This window comes from Salvelinus fontinalis, chromosome 28 (assembly GCF_029448725.1).
Source record: "Salvelinus fontinalis isolate EN_2023a chromosome 28, ASM2944872v1, whole genome shotgun sequence".
NCBI classification, from domain to species: Eukaryota; Metazoa; Chordata; class Actinopteri; order Salmoniformes; family Salmonidae; genus Salvelinus; species Salvelinus fontinalis.
In genome coordinates this window covers 7,519,763-7,546,244 of record NC_074692.1, presented here as the reverse complement: position 1 = coordinate 7,546,244, position 26,482 = coordinate 7,519,763, and the positions used below count along the sequence as shown (strand labels likewise).

At 45.0% G+C, this 26,482-nt stretch overlaps 1 protein-coding gene and 1 pseudogene across 6 annotated transcripts in view; one reads left to right on the top strand and one right to left on the bottom strand.

The window, feature by feature from the left end:
* Positions 1 to 735: 735 nt before the first annotated feature.
* On the top strand, positions 736 to 3,138 carry LOC129825875 (beta-1,3-galactosyl-O-glycosyl-glycoprotein beta-1,6-N-acetylglucosaminyltransferase-like; annotated as a pseudogene).
* The window catches only part of LOC129826035 (protein prune homolog 2-like), a 49,378-nt gene continuing 25,777 nt past the window's right edge, over positions 2,882 to 26,482 (bottom strand). For 3 of the 6 annotated variants that reach the window (XM_055886308.1, XM_055886309.1, XM_055886312.1), the window contains 13 exons: positions 22,697 to 22,855; positions 16,648 to 20,729; positions 16,135 to 16,182; positions 15,521 to 15,994; positions 12,576 to 12,646; positions 11,949 to 12,152; positions 11,416 to 11,595; positions 10,548 to 10,647; positions 10,204 to 10,335; positions 9,134 to 9,220; positions 5,911 to 6,009; positions 4,675 to 4,716; positions 2,882 to 3,296 (listed from right to left, as the gene is read on the bottom strand). In XM_055886308.1, the coding sequence (XP_055742283.1) occupies positions 3,266 to 3,296; positions 4,675 to 4,716; positions 5,911 to 6,009; positions 9,134 to 9,220; positions 10,204 to 10,335; positions 10,548 to 10,647; positions 11,416 to 11,595; positions 11,949 to 12,152; positions 12,576 to 12,646; positions 15,521 to 15,994; positions 16,135 to 16,182; positions 16,648 to 20,729; positions 22,697 to 22,855 (5,709 nt within the window). In that variant the 3' untranslated portion in view covers positions 2,882 to 3,265. Of the gene's footprint in view, positions 3,297 to 4,674; positions 4,717 to 5,910; positions 6,010 to 9,133; positions 9,221 to 10,203; positions 10,336 to 10,547; positions 10,648 to 11,415; positions 11,596 to 11,948; positions 12,153 to 12,575; positions 12,647 to 13,075; positions 14,221 to 15,520; positions 15,995 to 16,134; positions 16,183 to 16,647; positions 20,730 to 22,696; positions 22,856 to 26,482 lie in introns of those variants that run through there. The other 3 variants (XM_055886311.1, XM_055886310.1, XM_055886313.1) reach the window with 3 other exon arrangements.

Genomic DNA, 26,482 nt, shown 5'->3' with positions numbered 1-26,482 from the left:
AGGTAGTCAGAACATGGATAATTTGAAATTTTAGAAAACTATTTTGGGGTACGTTGTACTACACACCACTTGGAAACATTAAATTCAATGTATTTAAATATTCATGTTTGGACAAACAATTACCATAATTTGTTCAAATTTGACACCCATCCCCATTAGCAACAGTTACAAAAGCCATTGAGGCAGACCTAAACTAATTCATGCACTATTGTTGAAATGAGTAAAAATGCTATGCAAATTGTCATTCTAACATGCCATTGCTGGTATGACCCTCTTGACTTTTCAACCACCTGGTAGAGCTCTGTAATTTCCAAAATATTGTAAGTTCTTGAGTTGTTAGTAATAGGAATTTAAGATGAAACATATTTTTCAACATGTTTTTCAAGAAGAGACAGTTAAAGGGTTATGATGATTGGCCTGCCTATAACTAATTTGTGTACATCTTCATGACTACAAATGTAAATTGGGAAGTGCTCAAGTGTTCTTTCTCTATTTTTCCATAGTTCTTTGGCACTCAGAGGGACTGGGATTATAAACTCAAGCAGAAAAGTGGCATGCCACATTTACAGCTTAAACCACAATGACATCCCGGAACATCAACTTGGAGAACTGATGTCGTTAGACACTCACACTGAATAAAGACATGTTAATTAAGGTAACTTCACTAGATATCCGCCTGCAATAGTGATATTAAAACCACCCAGTAAAAATCATCATTACATTGCCCCTTCTTACATGGCATTGAGGAGACTGAGGAGATGGAGGAGACTCCCAAAGTTGCTGCTCAGTGTGATGCTGGTATCCATTGGGATCTGGATGCTTACCCAGCTCGGTTCTGTTCAGGTGAGCCTGTATAACTATGGCTAGAGCTGGCTGCAGTACTCAGATGCAGAACCACATTCCGCAGGACGACAGTGACTGCAGCGCCACCCTGCAAGGAGACATGATGGACATCGATCATGCCAAGGTCCTGTCAATTACACGCAGCTTCCTCAACAGCACGCAGTTCCCGGACAAACACTACTGTACCTGGAGCTGACCAGGGACTGTCAGAGGTTCAGGTCCACACGCAAGTACCTGGAGATACCCCTAAATCTTGAGGAGCACTTCCCCTTGGCCTTCTCGCTGGTCATCCACCACAAGGTGAACTTCGAGAGACTGCTCGCCCCCCAAAACATGTACTGGGTCCACGTGGACATGAAGGCCAAAGCGTCCGATCTTGCTTCTGTCATAGCTATCACGTCCTGCTTTGACCAAGTTTTTTTTGGCCAGCCATCCGTTAAAGTGTGGTGTACGCAAGCTGGAGTTGAGTCCAGGCTGACATCCATTGTTCTGGTGATCTGTACAGGGATAGCCCGCACTGGAAGTATTTTTAATCAACCTCTGTGGCCAGGACTTCCCCATCAAGACCAACCAGGAGATGATGTGCAGCCTGCAGGCACTGGCTGGGGGAAACACCATGGAGTCAGAGTCCATGGCCAGAGGTAAGAAGGGCCGCTGGAAGACGTTGCAGCAAGTTGTTGATGGCAATATTCAAGGAACAGAGCAGGACAAAGCTCCCCCCTTCAGTGTACCCATCTGGTCAAGTGGGGTGTACACGCTAGTGAATAGCGGCTTTGTGCATGTTGTGCTGAGGGCAGCAAGGTGCTGGCTCTGATCCAGTGGGCTAATGACACCTTGACTCCTGATGAGTTCCTGTGGGCTACCATTCAGAGGCTTCCCAGCGTGCCCGACTCCATGCACCCCAGGCCCACATTCGACACAACGAACATGCACGCCATCGCCAGGCTGGTGAAGTTGCCGTGGTATGAGAGGGAAGAGTCCGCCAGCTCTGCAGTGTATCTGCCGTGCCATGGTACTTATGTTAGAGGGGTGTGTATACAGGGCTGGAGACCTGCAGTGGATCTGCCGTGCCATGGTACTTATGTTAGAGGGGTGTGTATACAGGGCTGGAGACCTGCAGTGGATCTGCCGTGCCATGGTACTTTTGTTAGAGGGGTGGAGACCTGCAGTGTATCTGCCGTGCCATGGTACTTATGTTAGAGGGGTGTGTATACAGGGCTGGAGACCTGCAGTGGATCTTCCGTGCCATGGTACTTATGTTAGAGGGGTGTGTATACAGGGCTGGAGACCTGCAGTGTATCTGCCGTGCCATGGTACTTATGTTAGAGGGGTGTGTATACAGGGCTGGAGACCTGCAGTGGATCTGCCGTGCCATGGTACTTATGTTAGAGGGGTGTGTATACAGGGCTGGAGACCTGCAGTGGATGCTGCGGCAGCACCACCTCTTTGCCAATAAGTTTGACACAGACATGGACCCATTGCTATCAGATGTCTGGAGGAGCATCTTAGACTGGCAGAAATACACCAAAGCAAATCATTTGTATCCTCTGAAATGTGATACAAAGTTAGAATGAGATAAAGAAGCATACGACAGTGATGTCATGAATCTCAAGTCCTTGGGAAGTACAGTACAATATATCTGCATTGGGAACCAAATCAAAACTGTTATGGCGCTATCTCTGTCTTATCCTTCTTAATGTCATCCTGGATATAGGTTTTCTTTTGGATAAATAACCCAGGAAGTTCTATCAAACCTTTACATTTCCTGGTGATTTCCTGTCTTACCTTCATATTCTGATTACTAAATAAACAATGAAAGTAAAACTACAATGTGATTTGAAAATAGGGAGTTGGTACTGATAGTTTTCTGAAATATATTTAATTGGTAGATGATAGTTAATAAACTTGCTGCTTGGCGTCACCCTGAGAGAGTTTGTCAAATTAATGGTGTATCGTTGCTGCAGCAAAATCATTTAGAAAATAAATGTTTTTATGCCCCCAACTGTATGTCATTAGAAATAACTTAGTGATTGACAGATTGACAGGTTTTAAACAATTTATTACATTTAGAAACCCTGTTTCTTTAAATGAAATCCAATTTCTTTCAAAAACTCTCAATCCCCATTACTTCCCAAAATATATGTCAGTTCCCCTTTAAATACTCATGCGTACTCACTACCAAAAGTGACAGTTTATGCGTTTTATGTTGTGTTGAACACTGCCTGCAAAAAAATCATAACTTGGGGACCTCCTGGGTTCTTGCTTCTGTGCCTCTTTCTTGTGGGGACAGACTAATAAGGAATCATACATGGTAGAATAGCCCCTCTTCACCACAGGTGTGTGCAGGCAGGACAATGTGGTCTACTCTAAACCGCAGGTTCATATGTCAAGGGCCAAACGGATAGCAGGCACCAAAGAATGATCAAACACCGGAGTTCACTCTCTTATCCACTCTGTGAGAAAGAGAGAGGGGGGGGGGGGGGGGGGAGAGAGTATCTTCATTAAACTAGGCGGCAGGTAGCCTAGTGGTAAACAGTACTGGGCCAGTAACCGAGAGGTTGCTGGCTTGAATCCCCGAGCCGACTAAGGTTAAACATCTGTTGATGTGCCCTTGAGCAAGGCACTTTACCATAATTGCTCCTGTAAGTCGCTCTGGATAAGAGCGTCTGGTAAATGACAAGAGTATGGGCATAGTGTTTTGTGAAAGTGTGAGAATGTTACTCTCTGAAGCGAGATTTAGAAATGTCAAGAGGGATATGTCGTCATTGGTTATAAGAGGGAGCTTCAAGGGGATCCGTGTGAGGGAGTCAGAGACTCTGCCTTCAAGGAGTTCCTCACATGCAAATGATTTAGCTTGGAGCTTGTTCCTTATTCCAGTTGAGCCTTCAGTGTTAGATAACATTGACATTAGGGCTCTAGCCTCGTCAGCTGGCTGAGGGGACACTATATTAGTGCTCTAACCTTAGATGGAAAAAGGCTTAGACCTAAATACATTTACTGTTAATGTATGATACATACAAAAGATAACCAACCAATCACACACAAACACACACTATGCACTCCTACTTAGTCGCTTCCTCCTGTAATTCTTCATCCTGTCTTGATCAGTGTCAGAGGTTAAGGGTTAAGGGTTAGTAAAGGATGAGAAACACACCAAGGGGTAAAGCGCACTGTCAGTACGCATGCAGCTAGTTCAGTTCATCCTGGGCTATAAGGGGTTAAGAGGGTTAGGAAGGGAAAGGAGAATGCTAAAAAGATACAGTTGTGCCCGCTGAAAAGTTTTTTTGACACCTGTGCCGGGATGAAGGAGAGTTCCTTGTGGCAGCAAGTACGATTGCATGTTTGTCGAGTAAGTTTGATAAAAGTTGCATTAAATTAATTTATCTTAAAACATTGTTGAGTATTTATTGAATTTACATTGGGACATTAAAACATAACATGTTCCCACACTTAGAAAACACCACCGGTGCAGTTACCCACGCTTTGTGACAACACTGTGCTGCGACCTAACTTTTCAACGCACCGAACTGTAGGCAGGGGTCTACGGTCAGTTGGGGTGGATTATGGGTGAAGGAGTCCCGAAGAGGTCAAACAAGTTGATCATCAAATAGAGAAAAAAAATCCCTCATGCAGAGATCAGAAACAACCAATCACAGGACAGGACAGACAGGACACATTCTTACATATCACACAGACCGTGGGTGAGGTCATCAGATTAAATCAGCCTGGGCGTAGGGGGGAGGGGTGTTAGTGCCAGGAGGTAGGGCCAGTCTGAAAATACAGGGGGTGGTAAGGGAACTCAACCAACACAGGCAGAACTTTTGAGTTTACCTCATACATGCAAATGTCTGTATACCCCTCTCCTCTTCGTACCTTAGACGGGAGTAGAGAGAGGCAGGAGGGGTACAATTAGTGAGTGGACACAACACAGAGGATTCATCCTCCGTCCCAACCAATCACTATGGCTCGGTTTCCCTCAACTCAGCACAGGAACCTCCCCAGGGTTATTATGTCTCAGCTCTGTTCTGTCTTTCACATGTCTCCAATGACAGTGTCCAGGTTACAGAGGATGCAGCAGGTCTCCTTTGACTCTCTACACGTCAATGAGAAATCATCCAAAGGCCTTTGTAGTCTACACATGCATTCTTGTTGCTCTCAGACAATAATTTCCTTCCATCTGTCTGACTATTTTTAATTAAGCTTTATTTAACCATTTGAGTGTAAAGGGATGCTTCGGGGATTTATCTACTTCCTCAGAGTCAGATGAACTGATGGATACCATTTTTATGTCTCTGCATCCAGCATGAAGGAAGTTAGAGGTAGCTTTGTGAGCCAGTGCTAACTAGCGTTAGCGCAATGACTGGAGGTCTATGGTATATACTAGTTAGCAACTTCCTTCAAACTGAGCACAGAAGTATAAAAATGGTATCCACCAGTCCATATGACTCTGGGGAATTAGATAAAGTGCTTCATTGCCAAAATACTGAAATATTCATTTAAGGACAAATTCTTAGTTACAATGACATGGCAAGTTGATCTAGAACAGGGATAAGCAAATTGGAAGACGATGTCATGCTGGATTTAGTTCTTTTCCTTTCAAATCAGCATCTGTCCCCTGTCATGGGCCAGAGTTGGCTATCCATGGTCTGGAATGAATGTCCCCTCAGTCTATCCCCCTCAATAACATTTTACAGTGATTTTATGGTTCCCCCAAAAAAGGCCCACACCACACCATTATGCTCCTCATACCACCTTTTAACAGCGACAATGTTTTGTACCTGTGTGGATCTAAACATTGTCACTTTTTAAAATGTTGTATTACAGAATGTCAGTGTGATCTTATGCACATGCAATGTATCAAGTGCTGTACAGTTCAACCCCCAAATTGGCTACTTTGTAAGATACTTTTGACAGAAATCTAGTCGTCTGATCACACCGTTTCCAAAACTAAAGTGGTGGAACTCCATTCCACTCTCGTTCCATGTGTGTGTGTGTGTGTGTGTGTGTGTGTGTGTGTGAGAGTTGTTACTTTATCTTCATGCTCACAATATCTTCACATTCACTCACTTGATAATGCTCTCAGGGATGTGCACAGACTCCATTGGAATTAGCTCTCGTAGCTCCGCCAGGCTGTTCACATACTTTATCTTACTGCTGAACTTAGAACTGCAGAGAGAGCCAGAGAGAGCCAGAGAGAGAGAGAGAGCCAGAGAGAGAGAGAGAGAGAGAGAGAGAGAGAGAGAGAGAGAGAGAGAGAGAGAGAGAGAGAGAGAGAGAGAGAGAGAGAGAGAGAGAGAGAGAGAGAGAGAGAGAGAGAGAGAGAGAGAGCGAAGTTGTGAGAAAGGTGGAAGAGAATGGGGGTGGGGGGCAAAAACAAAGGCATGATAGAACACTTAACTTAAAGCTTACAGGTTGATCAAATGCATTATTACTTGTTATACAGTGCATTTGGAAACTATTCAGACCCCTTGACTTCCACATTTTGTTACGATACAGCCTTATTCTAGAATTGATTAAATGTTGTTTTTTTCCAACAATCTACACATAATACCCCAGAATGACAAAGCGAAAACAGCTTTTTAGACAAAAAACATAAATATTTTATTTACAAGAAATCAGACCCCTTGCTATGGGACTCGAAATTGAGCTCAGGTGCATCCTGTTTCCAAATGATCATCCTTGAGAGGTTTCTACAACTTGATTAGAGATCTAGGGAAGGCTACCAAAACATTTCTGCAGCATTGAAGGTCCCCAAGAACACAGTGGCCTACATCATTCTTAAATGGAAGAAGATTGGAACCACCAAGACTCTTCCTAGAGCTGGCCGTCCGGCCAAACTAAGCAATCGGGGCAGAAGGGCCTGGGTCAGGGAGGTGACGAAGAACCCAATGGTTACTCTGACAGAGCTCCAGAGTTCCTCTGTGGAGATGGGAGAACCTTCCATAAGGACAACCATCTCTGCAGCACTCCACCAATCAGGCCTTTATGGAAGAGTGGCCAGACAAATCAAATCAAATTGTATTAGTTACATGCGCCAAATACAACAGGTGTAGACCTTACAGTGAAATGCTTACTTATGAGCCCCCAACCAACAATGCAGTTTCAAAAAATACGGACAAGAATAAGAGATAAAAGTAACAAGTAATTAAAGAGCAGCAGTAAAACAACAATAGAAAGACTACATACAGGGGGGTACCGCTACAGAGTCAATGTGCAAGGGCACCTGTTAGTTGCGGTAGTATGTACATGTAGGTAGAGTAAATTAAGTGACTATGCATAGATGACAACAGAGAGTAGCAGCGGTGTAAAAGGGAGAGGGGAGGCAATGTAAATAGTCTGGGTAGCCATTTGATTAGATGTTCAGGAGTCTCATGGCTTGGGGGTAGAAGCTGTTTAGAAGCCTCTTGGACCTAGACTTGGCGATCCAGTACCGCTTGCCGTGCGGAAGCAGAGAGAACAGTCTATGACTCCGGTGGCTGGAGTCTTTGACAATTTTTAGCTTGAGACTTCCTTGGATATCCTGCACCAGCTGTTATTTACAAAAATACATAGTCCGCCGCCCCCTTGTCTTACCAGACGCCTCTGTTCTATCCTGCCGGTGCAGCGTGCAACCAGCCAGCTGTACGTTGATAGTGTCGTCGTTCAGCCACGACTCCTTGAAGCATAAGATGTTAAAGTTTTTAATGTCCTGTTGGTAGTTTAATCTTCCGCATAGCTCGTCGATTTTATTCTCCAAAGATTGCACGTTTGCTAGCAGAATGGAGGGAAGTGGGGTTTTATTTGATCGCCTACGAATTCTCAGAAGGCAACCCACCCTTTGGCCCCTTTTTCTCCGCCTCCTCTTCACGCAAATTGCAGGGATCTGGGCCTGTTCCTGAGAAAGTAGTATATCGTTCGCGTCGGGCTCGTCAGACTCGTTAAAGGAAAAAAAGGATTCTGCCAGTCCGTGGTGAGTAATCGCAGTCTTGATGTCTAGACGTTATTATCGGTCATAAGAGACAGTAGAGGCAACATTATGTACAAAATAAGTAAAAAAACAAGTTACAAACAACGCAAATAAACGAACAAAATAGTTTGGGGACACGTAAAACGTCTGCCTTCCTCTCCGGTGCCATCTAATATAAGCCACTCCTCAGTAAAAGGCATATGACAGCCCGCTTGGAGTTTGCCAAAAGGCACCTAAAGGACTCTCGGACTATGAGAAACAAGATTCTCTGGTCTGATGAAACCAAGATAGAACACTTTGGCCTGAATGCCAAGCGTCACGTCTGGAGGAAACCTGGCACCATCCCTACAGTGAAGCATGGTGGTGGCAGCATCATGCTGTGGGGATGTTTTTCAGCGGCAGGGACTGGGAGACTAGTCAGGATCGAGGGAAAGATGAACAGAGCAAAGTACAGAGAGATCCTTGATGAAAACCTGCTCCAGAGCGCTCAGGACCTCAGACTGGGGTGAAGTTTCACCTTCCATCAGGACAACGACCCTAAGCACACAGCCAAGACAATGCAGAAGTGGCTTCGGGACAAGTCTCTGAATGTCCTTGAGTGTCCCATCCAGAGCACGGACTTGAACCCGATCGAACATCTCTGGAGAGACCTGAAAATAGCTTTGCAGCAACGCTCCCCATCCAACTTGACAGAGCTTGAGAGGATCTGCAGAGAAGAATGGTAGAAACTCCCCAAATACAGGTGTGCCAAGCTTGTAGCGTCATATCCAAGAAGACTTGAGGCTGTAATCACTGCCAAAGGTGCTTCAACAAAGTACTAAGTAAAGGGTCTGAATACTTACGTATGTAAATGTAATATTTAAGTTGAAAGAAATTATATTAGCAAAAATGTCTAAAAACCTGTTTTTACTTTGTCATTATGGGGTATTGTGTGTAGATTGATGAGGGGAAAAAAACGATTTAATCAAAAATCCCACTGTACCTTACAGCTTTACTAAACGTCAGACATATGAGTTACCACACCCGGTCTCAGGGATGGATAACTCTGGAAATTCCTTCGGTCTCTACAGAGTTATGTAAATCAGCTTTGAGTTTTTTTGCACTGTATTTGTGGAACAATCTTCAAAATTCTCTTAAATTAGATGTCTGTGCCTCTAAGGCAATTCAGATTCCTAATTGAGGACCTTATTACTGATGAATGTGTTTTGTTTCTGTTTGCATTTCTTATTCAATGTTTGTATTTTGCTAATTTTCCATAATTCAGGGCTCTTCTGTAAAAGAGACATTGGTCTTAGTATGACTCCCTGGTTAAATAAATGTGTGAGAAAGCATGGGTATCTCCACCTTATGAAGGGTCTGATGATTCCCAACACTGTTCGGATAAACCAAGACGGATGGACAATGATAAAGGATTTCAGATTCTTCCTGAGCCTGACATGAGACATGAAAACACAAAAGAAAACAAGAGTTAGTGAGAATTGAAGCATGAGTCTGTATGTACTGTGTGCATGTGTGAGTGTATTTTTGGTTTTACTATCCTTGTGGGGACCTGAAGTCCTCACAAGGATAGTAAAACATGGATACATTTTGCCAGTCCCCACAAGGAAAAAATTATATTTTAGGGGTTAGGTTTAGGGTTAGGATTAGAATTATGGATTCGGGTTAGGTTTCGGGGGTTTACCCAAAATCCAGAAACTCCCTAGTGATTCCATACAATGAAACAACTGCTGCGGCTTTGGTGGCTAGAGGGCGGTGACCATCTGAGGCTTAATTTGTCAAATTTCTTCTTCTGAATTCTCAAATAAATACGGTTCGAGACAACATCGGCACCCCTCCAGTAGTTTTCTTCATCGCAAGTATTTCATCGTCAGACATACAGTAGTTGTAAGTTGTTGTTTACTTTGTATAACTAATGTGTAATGCTGTCCTCACTTCTCCTCCAAATAAAATGTGCATCTGTGAATAAGGGCATAACGTGCAGTTTTACGTAGCAGGGATTCCCCCGAGAGCGCACACGTACAGTTGTTACCCATCTCCACTGCTGTGGCAGTTGGCTACATAAATTAATTATATCAAATAATCGCAAATGTTTTAGGTGGAAAAGTACACATTTCCTAACTCCAAACTGACAGTACTCTGACAAAAATAGCTATTAATTCACCTGCAACGGAGCACAGTGAGGCCTGCATCCAGCAACGTCACAAGTCACGTGACCCGTTTTTGCAGCTGTTTCAGAACAGCACTACAGGGAGAGGAAGTGGACGAGGGCAAACGCAGCAGTAGTATCAATGTATGGAATTATTTGGGAGTTTCTGGATTTTAGGTCAACTTCTTTAAGGTTAGGGATTAGGGAAAATAGGATTTTGGTCCCCAGAAGGATAGAAAAACAAATGTGTGTGTGTGTGACTTGTTACCTCCTGTCAATCATATGGTAGCACTTCTTCATCCAACCTATTCCAGGCATCCTCCTGCGGGGTGTGGCTCCATTCAGATACACAATCATGTAGTCTTCAGCAACCATGAGCTCCAGAGTGCTGATCACATACCTGAACACACACACACACACACACACACACACACACACACACACACACACACACACACACACACACACACACACACACACACACACACACACACACACGCACACACACTCACAATACTGTTGAGCGCGTTTTGATACATGATGATACAGTACATGCATGATACCTGCTATGCATCTACTGACTTGATCACAATCAATAGCAGTAGCACTTACAGGAAGAGGTTCTCCATGACGTAATGATAATCATCACAGTTACTGTCCGGTAGGAAGCACGCTGCAAACACGATGATGGCATTCAGGTCACCATAGTAACCTGAGGAGAAGGAGGAGACGGGGGGCTCATCAAGAGGTGTCTACTGAATAATCACAGGCTATTCAATGCAAAAGTGTGTCTGTCTGTCAGGGTTGGGGTCAATTCAAATTGAAGTCACTCAATTCAGGAAGTGATTTGAATAAAAAATGCAAACATTCAAAAACTTAATAGCTTCTCCTTTTCAGATGATTGGGAAATCATTGAAAATGGATGCCATTTTTTTTTTTTTTTTTTTTACCCCTTTTACTCCCCAGTTTTGTGGTATCCAATTGGTAGTTACAGTCTTGTCTCATCGCTGAAACTCCCGTACAGACTCGGGAGAGCCGAAGGTCGAGAGCCGTGCGTCCTCCGAATCACAACCCAACCAAGCCGCACTGCTTCTTGACACAATGCCTTCTTAACCCGGAAGCCAACCACGCCAATGTGTTAGAGGAAACACCGTACACCTGTCTACCGTGTCAGCGTGCAGTGCACCCGGCCCACCACAGGAGTCGCTAGTGCGCGATGGGACAAGGACATCCCTGCTGGCCAAACCCTGCCCTAACCCGGAGGACGCTGGGCCAATTGTGGGTCTTCCGGTCACGGCCGACTGCGACAGAGCCTGGACTCGAACCCAGGATCTCTAGTGGCACAGCTAGCACTGTGATGCAGTGCCTTAGACCACTGCGCCACTCGGGAGGCCATGGATGCAATTTTCAATGGCATTTCTGTTAATTTCCTCATTTGACTGACTTCAATACGACTTGGAGTGTGTGTGTGTGTGTATACCTCCATGAGAGATGACTCTTTGGTAAGACTCAATACACTTCATGTCGATGCGGTGCTCCTGCTCCCCGATGACGACTGTCCTCCACAGTTTGGCGTCCTGTCGCTCCTCCTCTGCACTGTATTCTGGGATAGCCTCGCTAGGCTCCCTATCTGCTTCCTGATTGGACCCCTGGGGGTCACCTGTTGGTGAAATCATTCTATAGCTAATGGCCTCGCACACATCATGATGAAGCATAAGAATACAGCTAGAAGAGTCTTCATAAAAACAAAATGCAAACACACCTTGCTTGACATGTATGGGTGAGTGTATGTGAGTCTTTCTCTATTGTTTGTTTTTATTTACAAACAAATGACTGAAAGTGTCTTTTCATATATTGAATTGTGTCCAACACATTTTCTTGAACGCGTTTTAATTCCTTCTTTGAGTAGAGCCCGTGGTTGTTTAAGTCTCTCTGTCTGTATCATGTGTGTGTACAGTGAGCTCGTGCGTGTGTGTATACGCATGTGTGTGTGTGTGTGTGTGTGTGTCTCACCTATTCCGTTGAACTCCAGGGAGTCGGCCTCGTCAGGTGTGTCCAGCTCGTCCACGTTGATGTCCAGATCGTCGCCCGTATCCAAGGCGTCGTCAGAGAGGAGGGATCCCTCGCTGCGGTCCAGAGACACGTTCATGGGCGGGGCCACCAGCTTCTTCCTGGGTGGGAGACCGGCCCCATTCAGCTCCAGAGAGGAAGGGGGATCTAAGGAAAATGTTCACGGTATGTTAGTGATATGACTTTCTGTATGCGAATGAATATTTCCTCATAAGTTCTTGAATTCATGATCAGTAAACGGTGATACAAGCCCAATTGACATCATTAAAAAAATAGCATTAGTGGAGAGAATAGATTGAAATATCTTTAGAGACAGTGATACACTAGAATGACTAGGAGATGAGATACGACTTCTTATTTGAGTGTAAATCTATCTACCACAAATTGGTAGCAGGATGCTAGTGGCGTTGGTTGTAGCATAGATAAATAACCCATGTCCCACTCGCACCATTCATCAAGAGAAAGTATTTCGACCCACAGATCAATGACAACTGTGACTCTGCACAGATGCACTTTTTTTTCTTGTGTGTGTCGAAAAAGGGCGTGCGTGCGTGCGTGCGTGCGCATCACCTGGTCTGTTTTCCAACCCATCTGTGTGGTCTTTATTTGAGGCCATCATCCCAGGATCGTCTGAAGCAGGCCTACCCCAAACACACACAATCATCCAGTCATGACTAAAACAACCATGGACTCTACTCAATTGAGGAATTTAAAAAAACATTCAAGAAAATTAGTTTGACACAATTCAATAGATGAACATACACTTCTAATAATTTGTTTGTAAATACTTGACCACAAAGCATCACTAAATGCACGTGGACCAGGGACAATACAACCTTTTTTTATTCGCCTCCAAGCCGCACCCCCAGACCCTTATTAGCATAACTCCCATTAACAATGGGGAGTTAGACAAACTCACACGCACTCACGCATGCACACACTTTCCAACACACCCAGCTTTCCCAACAATGGGACGAAAATATACTAACAACTAACCAATTGCTTCTAATCTATAGAGAGTTGTTGTTGTTGGTGCCATTCTCTCCAACAAAGATGCTCGACAAACTCACCTCTTCCCAGACATCCAGGTGATCTCTGTGCTGCTCTCCTGTCAACTGGGATGCCACACACTTTTCTCTCTCTTCCCCAACTCTTGTTTAAAATAAAAAATCTTTCACACTTTGCTTCTCTTTCTGGCTGTTCTGATTCTTTTCTTTCAGCATAAGGGGCTCGGTCCCTCATTCGCCATATTGGAGTCATGTGACCTCCCTCTGAATCTTAATGAGAGCTGATCAGCTATCGCAGAGTGTAGAGCATGTCAAAATCAACACAAATTAAATATAAAATATATCAGGCTATGTTTAGTTACATTTGTCCACTACTCTTTCTAAAATTAGACTCCATGTCGGCCTCCAAAAAAAACAGTTAAAAAACAAGACTGTCACAACGAACTTAATTGTCAAAAATACATTGGATGTATTTAGAAGTTAGTTTCCCCCCTTTCTCATAAACAGTTCAGCAAACAGAACTCAAGCACAATTATCCAACACACACACAAATAGGGGGAGGGGTCATATTTATCCCCCTGTAACCAAAGAGGGGAGGAGTCATTAGAATTACAAAGAGGGCCGAGAAGGCAAGACAAACATCCACAACCCACTGGGCACACACCGGTTGAATCAACGTTGAATACACGTTTACATCTGTGCCCAGTGGGAATGCAACTGGGGCAGAGAAAAAAAGGGGGGAAAAAACACACACACACACACACACGCACCACAAAACGGAGTAAACACTTCATAAAAGACCAACCTAAAGTTCCTCTCACTGAAACTGTTCTCCATGGGAGACACTGCCTATTCAAGGGAGTGTACATATGAACATAGAATGTAGGCTACATGTTACACATAGCATGTTGGAATTTGCATGTGGAGTGTAGACATAATAAATACTCTGTAGTATAAAATGACATGTAGCCCATTCTGGAGCATAGATTGGAATGGAGCCAACTCCATTGCTTGGGAGCGCATCCACATTAATGGGACAGTTGCCAAGCAACAGAGGTCAGGACTTCCTAATAAGTGGCCCATTCCACAGAGGAATTTGTGTGTGAGTGAGTGAGTGAGTGAGTGAGTGAGTGAGTGAGTGAGTGAGTGAGTGAGTGAAGTACACACACATACAGTTTAATACTTTGGCAATCTGGTTCCACAGTGAAACCTTGAGAAGCAAATACCCCCCCCCCCCAAAAAATGTTTTAAGGAAATTGAAATGTTTGGAGGTCCTTATGCAATATAATTTAATTAAAAGCATGTGTGGATCAAGACAATCTGATCTAAATATACACACATAGGGCTGGTTTCCTGGACACAGATTAAGCCACATTCTATACTAAAAAGCAATGGAAATTCAACATTTAAATTGTGAGGTTGTGAGTAAGTAATAATTTTTGAGTAATACTTCTGGAATAACCCGTCTGGATATTCAAATGTGATGCTCTGGGCTACACTAAACAGTGAGCTGCTTCTATCACTCACAACACACACACACACACACACACACACACACACACACACACACACACACACACACACACACACACACACACACACACACACACACACACACACACACACACACACACACACACACACACACACACACACACACAATGCAATGGGAATCAAATAGATTAAACTGATCTATTACTGATCCTGCATCATGGAAAACCAATAAAACACCAACATGTCAATTTGGGGCGCTGACACAGTCTCAAAAACACATACATCTAAACACAGTAGGGGGGATTGCCAGGGACCTTACGATACTTAGGTGCCGATACGATACGTATTGCGATTCTCACGGTTCTATATTTATTGCAATTTGATACCGTGATTTTATTGCGATCCGACGTTCCAAACATATTGCTCACCATATGTCTGCTGCAAAGGGACAAGATAGCATGAGAAAACCAGTTTTGATCAGTCATGGAAATAAAAGTACTGAAAACAAATTGGCTCCCTTTTTAAAAAGAAAATGTAGAACAAGCTATGAAGGAAAAATACGGGAGTTTTGGTGCAGGTACAGCCAACTAGCGCAAAAATAATATTGTTATATTGTCAAAACAATACAATAAAAATGATATCCCGATGTGTAAATGTGTGCAAATACATTTTTTTACCCCATCACTAAAACACAGTCCCAAACATACACCTTGACTCAGGACCCCCACCACACACTTTCACACTGTTGTCCTTTGGTTCAGTATGGACCTGTACTGCACTCCTGTGGTAATACACAATACTGCAGCTCAATGTCTCCAGTCTATTCTAATCTAGTCAATAAATTGATGAATTAGATACTGAATACTTGAGAGATTCTCAAAAGACAATATAATATTTGAACTCAGATCTGTTCAAATTTGGAATTGTAAGAACCTGGTCCTGACCATTTTCATGCCAAACATGCCAACCAAGACAGAACAAACATATCTAGGAGGAGGCTAGTAAATAACTCACCTGGAGAGTAGAAAGTGGGAATAGTCATCAGGAACATAATGGGTCTGCTCTTCAGTCTCATAATGGGCATGGTCTTCAAGAAGATACTTAGCGTTGCCCGTGGGATCATACGGCTCTTCAGGAGTTCTGGAGTGGTCTTGACCTTCAGACTCCCAGTGGGCCTGGCCTTCACTGTCATAATGGCTACAGTCATCAGACCGGTCTTGGCCATTGCCTTCAGTATGGTAGTAGTAGGAATTAGTAGTATGTCCTTTAGCCTCATTGTGTTGGCTGAGGAGATCATCTCTCTCATCTTCAGCATGGTCAGGGGTTTGGTAGTAGGCATGGTCTTCAGTCTGTTCAGTGTGGTGGTCAGTGTGTCCGTATCCATACTGGGTGGAACTGTTGTTGGATTGGTCCTGGCTCACTGTCCACTGGTGAGGAACCCCCTCGCTGGCTCGCTGGCTCCAAGACTGGGATGCAACATCTTCAACTCTGAAGGGGGGGGGGGGGGGAATGTACCAAACAGATGACAAATACATATCAAACATGTAATAATCACTGACTATCAGTTATTCTCATGTCCACTAAAGAGTGAAAAATACTGTTTATAAATCACAGATTCTTACACACACCTTGTGTAAGACAGAGGGGAGCTGGCTCCATTGGCTTTGGGGATACAGCTGTAATGAGGCAGGTAATGCATATTTAATGAGGCGTAAACAGATTTCTAAACACACCCAGGGCTGAGATCAAAGTCTGGCGCAACACCACACACACACACACACACACACACTGATCCCTTGTTTCATCTTCAAAAGCTCTGATCATGTTGGAGAGGGGTATGAGGCAACACGGGTGCAGTATCCACTCTCTTTCCCCTTCCACCCACCCCATTCTTCTCTCACATAGTACACACCATCTCACTCTCCTGAGAGCTTTTAACTCTCACAGTCTGTGCTACTTTACAAATACCCAGCAGCTGTTTAGAGACCCATACACACTCCGAAACCCATAGAAAAGGCAGGATAGCCTAAGGGCAAACACAAAGAAGCATAATATACACAAAGAAACACCATAACTCTCATTTATGTAAAGAATTGTACGGTGTGCAATAAACTGTATGTTACTTTATAGATATTACTTACCTCAGATAGGATGAGTCCGTTTCTTCAAAATCATCTCCACAACCTCCCATTTTATGATCGACTAACAGGTCTTCAAGGCCCTGTAAAGGTCTTCGGGGTTGATCTCTCATTGGCTGCTCAGCTGCAAAGTCAACCTGATTCTGCGAGAACCTTTCAATCATTGGCTGTGATGTCAGTCTATCACCATCCTCTGAGAAATGACCTCCACTCGGGTGCTCAATATTCTCCAGTAGCTCAGCGGTAGGCCCAGGGTTTGGTGCATGGGCGTGGCTGTGTATCACCCCACATACACCTTTCTCCATCTCCTCACCTGTGTCCCAACTGGGAGGGTCCATGCCAAACTCCTCCTCCTCCTTGTCCATGAGGTCGCCTGAGAACGGAAGCCCCATCTCTTGGACAGGAGAGGGACCACCTGAGAGGTTCTCGGGAGTGCCCATCAACGAGCTGTCCTCCAATGGGGATTGTGAGCTGTCTGTGAGGGGGAGGGGAGACTGGGGGTGATGCCGCTGCTGGTCGTCTTGTTCCCTCGGCAGAGAGCCCCAGCCCTGACTCCGTTGAGAGGGAGATGGGGGGACGGAGGGGGAGAACCCGCCCTCGTCCGAGTCCTCCAGAGAGATCTGAGAGTGAACGTAGACCTCCTCCCTGGCTTTGAGGAAGTGTTGTTCTGCTGGGTATCTCAGGGAGGCGCTGCTGCTTTTTACGACTCTGGCGTTCGTCTGGCCATCATAGCTGTCGTCATCCAAGTCTGAACTATCGAGGCCCGCTACGCTCATCTCTGACTGGTGGAGGCTTGGCCGACTGGTATCTGATTGGCCGCAGCCGCTTATCTCTGTGGTTACTTGGATTTGAGGGCTAACAAGATAAGAGGTGGCTGTTTCGGAGTACCTTTGGTTGGTTGTGTGCGAGCTTTGACAGAAGCCAATCCCATTTGCGCTGGCTTGGGTAGAGTGGTCTTCATCTGTGGGAATAGGCGAAATAGGATTGTCACCTGCGTCTGAGCAGAATGGGCTGTGGATATCTATGTTTGTTCGATCACCCCTATTTAGCTCATTGCTTTCTTGGTGATTTCTGTGAGTGGCTGTGCCGGATTGGAGTAAAGTAGCCGCATAAGAGAGCATGCTATATGTCTCTAAGGATCTAGACCCCTCCCTCCTGCCAATATCACTGTCTCTGGTTACATTCCTCTCTCTATAATCATCCTTCCTCTCTTTATCACTCTCTCTGACTGTCCCTGACACGATGATGTAGTCCATCTCCAGGCCTGATGAGGATTCGCCATCTGAGTTGGACCTGACATCCTCGCTGCTCCCGGGAGGAAGGCTATCTGGGCTGGGCTTGAGCCTCTCTTTTTCCACTGAGCTGGAGCTCAGTGACATAGGAACCCTATGGATGCTATCTTCCATATGATGAGGTCCCCCATCCGGATAGATCACCTTAGTATTCCATTGGAGGGATGATGCGCCATTTGGTGGTGATTCAGAATCACCAGCTTTTACAACAGGGGTTGATAGGTGGTCCCAACTGTCAAGCTTTGGGGATGTAGAGAGCTGAGTCTGGGTTGTGGCTGGGTCTTTCCATGTCTGGTCAAAGTTTAACTCAGTGACTGGCTCCTCCCCGTGACTCAGAGGTAAGGCATCATCCTCTGTGGGGGAGGAGCCATCATCCACCAGCACAAATGGGGAATGGCTACTCAGGTCCTCTGTCCAATCGGGGCCATCAGATGCCTCAGACCCCTGCCCTCTGTTGTCATACTCGCTCTTCACAGAGGGCCCCCCTGGAACTGGAAGCTTCCCATTTCTGGTCCCGTGGCCCAGTCCAGAGGTTCCGTCGAACAGGAACACCTGTCTGCCAGTGGAAGTCAACTGTTCAATGCCTGTCGTTGTTGACCCGCTATAATCACTGTTGCCTTTCACGATGGACGCCTGATGTTCAGTGGTGCTGCCACTTGCTTCTGGCTTTAGCACTGCTATAAAAGGGCTGGACTGACCTTGGATCAGCTCAGTAGTGTCTGCTCCAGGGCTGGCCTGGAGATCAGGGGAGCAGGGCTGACTCCAGATGCCTCCTCCTCCTACGTTATCATACTCAGAGGTAGACGTCACCATGTTGGGGACGGGGATGAGCATGGCCCCCGACATTTGATCCTGTGTAATTTGATTCTCTGTCATCATGTGATCATCATGCCCTGATTGGGGACATATTTGTCCCTCGTCTCCATTGATGACTATCTGAACTCTCTGGGCCTGCCTCCTTACATTCTCTTGCGGTGGAGAGGCTTCTTCAGAATATCTCCCCTCCCCCTCATGTTGCCTTAGGTCTGTCCCAGGCTCCGCCTCCCAGGGCTCCATGCCAGCAAGCTCCTCCCTCCCAGTCCCAGCGACCTCCGGACTGGTTGCCATGGAAGCACTGTCTTCCTGTATGGTGGTGTTCCACATGTCCATCCCCTCACTAGACACACCCAGTGGACTCTCCAAGGATGTTCCCAGCGCAGGGAGCCCGCAGGAGTCCGACCGCTCCGATAGATCGGCCATGTCTGGGGTAGTGAGTGTGGATTGGCTGTCTTCGTGGATTGTCATGTTCCATAGGTCCAAAGACTCTGGGTAGGACGGGGTCGTGACACTGGTGGCGCTGGTCGCACTGTCCGATTTGAGAAATCCCTTCTGGGCTGAGTAGGTCCAGAAGTCCAGCTCTGTGGTCTTCCTGACTAGACCATCCTCTTCTTCCTTCGAGGTCTCTGGCGTGAGAGGGGCCAGAGATGCTCGCTTTTTTCCTACCACAGAAGACCGTGCACGTGATGTGACTTTGAGGAGCTTCCCTTCTCCGTTCTCTTCGTCCGGAGGAGTGAGCTGCAGATCCTCCAGTGTCACCGGCTGCCATGGTTCTGTGAAACCTGAGTCAGGGTTCCAGGTGTCGTAGGGTTCTATGTACTCATTCACAAGAGTGAGCTGTCTCTCCACTGGTTTGGAACAGACATCCTTCTCTTCTCGCAGCTTAGCGTTTCTCACATCTCCTTCTCCTCTTCCTCCTCCGCTGTACTCGTCCTCTCTCACTCCCTCCAGATCAATGTCAGGGTTAGGACAATCTGTGCAGACATACCCAGCCTCTGTCAGGCTCCACGTGTTGGCGTCATCCGAGGTGGAGCCTTTAGTATCCAAGGCAAAGTCATCCCAGGCCTCTGACGAGGATACGCTCTCTTTGTGCTGCAGCCCGTTGATTCTCTCAGCGACGTCCTCTGGAAAGAAGCGGACCTCTGTGCCACTGTGAGTGCTGCTACCCACAAGGCTGTTGACAGGAGTGAGAGGGACCCTGTTCATGCTCTGGTCCATCAGAGCTCCTCCCCCAACCAAGTCGCTTCCTACCAATCCTCCATGCCCAGCTGATGAATCAGGGGTGTAGAAATCCACCATGCTCAGCTCATCAAACTCAGACAGGCTGGAGCTGCCATGGCCTGCTGTACCTCGAGAGGAGTGCAGCACTGCATCTTCTGCAGGTGGAGATGAGTTACTGCAGTGCAGTGGGTCAAAGCTGAACAGCTCAAGGTTTTCGCCGCTCCTGTTCCTGCTTGAGTGTCTCCTCTCATGCGGGATGGGGGACAGAGAGGGGAACCCGAGCGCCGGGTTCAGGAGGAAACCCCCAGCCATCGCCTCGGCTACCGGGCTGTCATCGCTTAGGAACACGGAGCTCTCCTTGGAGGAGCGGCTGCTGCGGATGGTTGCCAGGCCGCTGTCCGGGCTCACCAGGTCAGCACCCACATCACCAGGCATCGCCACGGCAATGGGGCCCTCGGGCCTCTCCACGTCAGAGCCGTACATGTCGGTGAAGCCTGAGGAGCCCTGGGACAGCGGGGCGCTGCCCGCCACGCCCTCCGTGGAGGAGGTCCTGCTAGTGGGGGCGCAGGCTAACAAGTGGCACCGGCGCTCCATGAACTCCTTGAGGAGCTCCATGACCAGGGGTCCTAGACCTCGAGGTGAGTCTGCCAGGGCCTTGTGGTGGTAGAGCTGCAGGGACCCTTGGGAGCCCTGGGGACAGTCCACAGGCTCCAGCCTAAGAGAGGAACTCACCGACTCCTCCAGCTCACAGCAGATCTGGAACAGAACCGGAACAAGCGGGATGACAGCATGGTATAGAAAATGCTTTGGCAGGGCCAAGGACAATATAAAATCTGTTCCATTTTGATGTTATTTAAACAAAAATGTTCAATACAAGTGATTCACTTATTCACTTTCAAATGTCAATGTTTTTATATTATTTCCAACATACACTGCCAATATGTTTGTGTATATCTCTTTACTAGGTGATATGTGTGCATATCTCTCTATTAAGTTATGTTAATCTCTCTGGTAGGTAATGTGTGTATATAGTGCCTTCAGAAAGTAGTTATACCCCTTGACTTATTCCACATTTTGTTGTGTTACAGCCTGAATTCAAAACGGATTCAAAAAGTCATTCTCACCCATCAACACACAATACCCTGAAATTACAAAAGTGAAAACATAGTTTTATTATTTTAGAAAATGAAATACAGATATATCTCAATTACATAAGTCTTTACACCCAAGTCAATGCTTTGTAGAAGCACCTTTGGCGGTGATTACAGCTTTGAGTCGTCTTGTGTATGTCTATCAGCTTTGCACATCCGGATTTGGGGATTCTCTCCCGTTCTCCCTTGCAGATTTTCTCAAGCGCTGTTAAGTTAGATGGGGAGCGGCGGTGAACAACAATCTTCAAGTCTATCTACAGATTTTCAATGGGATTCAAGTCTGGGCTTTGGTTGGGCCACTCAAGGACATTCTCATTGATGTTTAGAAACCATTACAACATTGCTTTGGCTGTATGCTTGGGGTCATTGTCCTGTTGGAACGTAAATCTTCATCCCAGTCTAAGGTTGTTTGCACTCTGAAGCAGGTTCTCATCAAGGATTTACCTGTATTTGGCATCATTCATTGTTCCCGCTATCCTTACCAGTCTCCCAGTCCCTGCCGCTGAAAAGCATCCCCATAGCATGATGCTGCCACCACCATGCTTCATGGTAGGGATGGTGTTAGATGGGTGTTTTTTTCCCAGACATAGCGCTTTGCATTCCATTGCCCTCTCATCAGACCACAGAATCTTTTGCCTTATGATCTCAGAGTCTTTCAAGTATCTTTTTGCAAACTCCAGGTGTGCTGTCATGCCTTTTTCTCAGGATTGGCTTCTGTCTGGCCAATTCTCCCATCTCAGCCATTGGGTTCTTGGTCATCTCCCTGATCAAGGTCCTTCTTGCCTGGTTGTTCAGTTTAGTCGGACGGCCAGCTCTAGGCAGAGTCTGGGTAGCCACATATTTTTTCAATTTCCCAATGATGGAGACCACTGTGCTCTTTGAAACTTTCAACACTTTAGAAATTGTTTTATACCCTTCCCCAGATATATGCCTCATCACAGTTCTCTCTCGGAGATCTACAGACAGTTCCTTGGACTTCATGGTATAGTTTCTGCTCTGACATGCACTGTCAACTGTGGGACCTTTCTATAGACAGGTGTGTTTATTTCTCAATCATGTCCAAACAATTGGATTGGCCACAGGTGGACTCCAATCAAGTTGTAGTGACATCTCAAGGATGAGCAAAGGAAATTGGATGCACCTGAGCTCATTTTGGAGTGTGATAGCAAAGGGGTGTGAATAATTATGTAAATTAGATATTTCTGTATTGCATTTTGAATACATTTGCTAAAATTTCTAAAAACATGTTTTCACTTTGTCATTATGGGGTATTGTGTGTAGATGGGTGAGACATCAAGATCTGTTTCATCCATTTTGAATTCAGGCTGTAACACAACAACATGTGGAATAAGTCAAGGGGTATGAGTGCTTTCTGAAGGCACTGTATGTCTCTACTACGGGATGTGTGTATATGTGTGTACCTGATTACTCATAATAATGTCCGGAATGTATTTGATACCATTCCATTTATTCCGCTCCAGCCATTACCACGAGCCCATTCTGCCCAATTAAGGTGCCACCATCCTCCTGTGTTATCTATCTCGCGCAGCCTGATGTAAAAATAACACGTACCTGGTTGAGAATGTCAGAGTTTTCGGAGTACACTGCCACCTGCTGGCGTGGATGGCGAGGGTCACTCTGGCGAGATGAGACTATGACTAGACTCTCGTAACCATGGTGATGGCAGAAGGACTTCAACTCCCCAACCAGGCCATGGCGAGCATTCCAGTCCTAGGTTGTCATATGAAAATACCAAAGATATGTGTTAGGTTTCGTATCTGCTCTATTTTGATAGATACTCTTATTTTCATATATATGTACATATACAGTATGTACAGCATATTCAGAGTTTTATAGTTATGGTCTACTCGAGGTATTGACTTTGTCATGACATTTATTTGAGGTATTGACTTTGACACCATTTTGTGCCACTTAAAAAACTGACCTCCACTTAAACTGATATAAAAACTTTTTGGTCCAGTCTCATTTTGTGCATTGAGTCAAAAGTGCTTTTAAGAATGCCTTTGTCTATTTTTATGAGAGACGAAGCAGTCAGAGCACAGAGAGGGGTAAAGAGACATTTGATGATTTATTGTTTGAAAATTAACTGTTTGCTCTTAACACATCCAACATTCCCAGCTTATGGTAATTCTCTGACAGCCCCAGTGATTGATGGAGTGAAAGTTGCATTAATTAATGGTTTTGTTTGTCAAGAGAGCTTGTTTTTTTCCATCTATGTTTTTTTCCTCTTCAATGATTAACAGCAACGCTGTGGCATCCCTAATTTCTAAGACAATGTTTAGAAAAAAAAAGTGTAAAAAAGTGTTACAGTTTAAAACAAATAGCGAGATTAATCACTACATTTGTTGTATGATGGTTGTTTGTTTTTACAATGGCGTACAAGTTAACACATTTGTATTCTTTCAGATAACACCCCTGCAAACATTTTAAAACGAAGACTATATGTCAATATAACTTTGAATAATATTGTCAACCAATTAAAAAAAAACACTACTTTAAATCAAATATAAAGAGAAAAAGATTACATGAATTTACTAGATTTTTGAAAATGACCAAATATTGTTTAAATAAGTATTGTTTAAAAGCATATTGTCATTGCATGAAAGATATGTGTAAAGAAACTTGTTCACTCAGTCTGGCATAACAATTTAGACTGGAGAGAAACTGTTAAAATGTGTCCTGAGACACAGGAAGCAGTTTGTAAAAAAATAACTATTGTAGCACAGTATAGGAAGTGACTATCTAATCGACATGTGCACAGTCTTGGCATTCTCTCAACCAGTTTCATGAGGTAGTCCCTGGAATGCATTTCAATTAACAGGTGTGCCTTGTTAAAAGTTAATTTGTGGAATTTATTTCCTTCTTGATGTATTTTGAGCCAATCAGTTGTGTTGTGACAAGGTAGGGGTGGTATACAAAAGATAGCCCTATTTGGTAAAAAAAAAACAAGTCCATATTATGGCAAGAACAGCTCAAATAAGCAAAGAGAAATGACAGTTCATCATTACTTTAAGACCTGGTCAGTCAATGCAGAACATTTCAAGAACTTTGAAAGTTTCTTCAAGTGCAGTCACAGAAACCATCAAGAGCTATGATGAAACTGGCTCTCATGAGGACCGCTACAGGAAAGGAAGACCCAGAGTTACCTCTGCTGCAGAGGATAAGTTCATTAGAGTTAACTGCACCTCAGATTGTAGCCCAAATAAATGCTTCACAAAGTTCAAGTAACAGACACATTTCAACTTCAACTGTTCAGAGGAGACTGTGTGAATCAGGCCTTCATGGTCGAAATGCTGCAAAGAAACCACTACTAAAGGACACAAATAAAAAGGAGGGACTTGCTTGTGCCAAGAAACACGAGCAGTGGACATTAAACCGGCGGAAATCTGGCCTTTGTTCTGTTGAGCCCAAATTTGAGATTTTTGGTTCCAACCACTGTGTCTTTGAGAGTGTGGTTCCCACCGTGAAGCATGGAGGAGGTGTGATAGTGTGGGGGTGCTTTGCTAAATCACTGTTGGTGATTTATTTAGAATTCAAGGCACACTTAACCAGCATGATTACCACAGTATTCTGCAGCTATATGCCATCCAATCTGGTTTGCGCTTAGTGGGACTATCATTTGATTTTCAACAGGACAATGACCCAAACACACCTCAAGGTTGTGTAAGGGCTATTTGACTAAGAAGGAGAGTGATGGAGTGCTGCATCAGATGACCTGGCCTCCACAATCCCCCGACCTCAACCCAATTGAGATGGTTTGGGATGAGTTGGACCGCAGAGTGAAGCAAAAGCAGCCAATAAGTGCTCAGCATATGTGGGAATTCCTTTAAGACTGTTGGAAAAGCATTTCAGGTGAAGCTGGTTGAGAGAATGTCAAGAGTGTGTAAAGCTGTCATCAAGACAAAGGGTGGCTACTTTGAAAAATCTAAAATATATTTTGATTTGTTCAACACTGTTTTGATTACGACATGATTCCATATATGTCATTTCATAGTTTTGATGTCTTCACTATTCTACAATGTAGAAAATAGTCAAAACAAAGAAAACGCCTTGAATGAGTAGGTGTGTCCAAACTTTTGACTGGTACTTTATATGTGTGTGCTTGTGCGTGTGCGCGAGCGTGTGTCATGAGATGTGTGGTCCGTGCCTGTGTGGTGTGCAAAGGCCCAGTAGTAGTGATGGATGGCTGCTGTAGGCGTGGTGTTGCCCAGGCTGAGTCAATATTAACCTGCATGGATGAGGGCCACACGGATTCTCTCTCGACTCTCCCCCTGCACAATATGGCTGCTGTCAGGGAGAGCCCCATCAATCTGCTCACACACAACTGTCACCCCGGCGACACAGTCATTTTTCACCAGCGATATCCTGATGAGTGCAATGAGGCCTCCCCAGCTTTGTTAAAAACACACATATTCACTCACTCACACAGGAAAAAACACACACACACACACACACACACACAAATGCGCGAACACATACTTTATATGAACACACACGTGCACACGAACGAGTGCGCACGCACACTGTATATTACATGTCCACAGTCCACTCATGAATTCAATTACGCAAACAGTGATATCGATATGTGCACACACATTGGTCACACACACACACACACACACACACACACACACACACACACACACACACACACACACACACACACACACACACACACACACACACACACAAATGCGCGAACACATACTTTATATGAACACACACGTGCACACGAACGAGTGCGCACGCACACTGTATATTACATGTCCACAGTCCACTCATGAATTCAATTACGCAAACAGTGATATCGATATGTGCACACACATTGGTCACACACACACACACACACACACACACACACACACACACACACACACACACACACACACACACACACACACACACACACACACACACACACACACACACACACACACACACACACACACACGAAAACAGAGAGAAAGTGAAGCACAAATCTTCCAGATAACACGCAGAGCCACAGTCTGTCTACCATTTGTTTGTAACACGAGTCAACATCCCCCCCATGCCCCCCCCATTCCCGCCCCCCAACATCCCCCCCATGCCAGCCCCCCAACATCCCCCCCATGCCAGCCCCCCAACATCCCCCCCATGCCAGCCCCCCAACATCCCCAAATCATCAGCTACAATTTCACTTACTTGGTCACGAATAGAGTACATTTTGCGTCCCTTTGATATTTTAAGTAGAAATTGTGCACCAATACTGACATTTTAAAGTCTGTTATATTACATAAAGTGTTCTGAACACAGAATTTTTTTTAGCAATAAAAAGCTTTATATGAATAAAGAAATCCG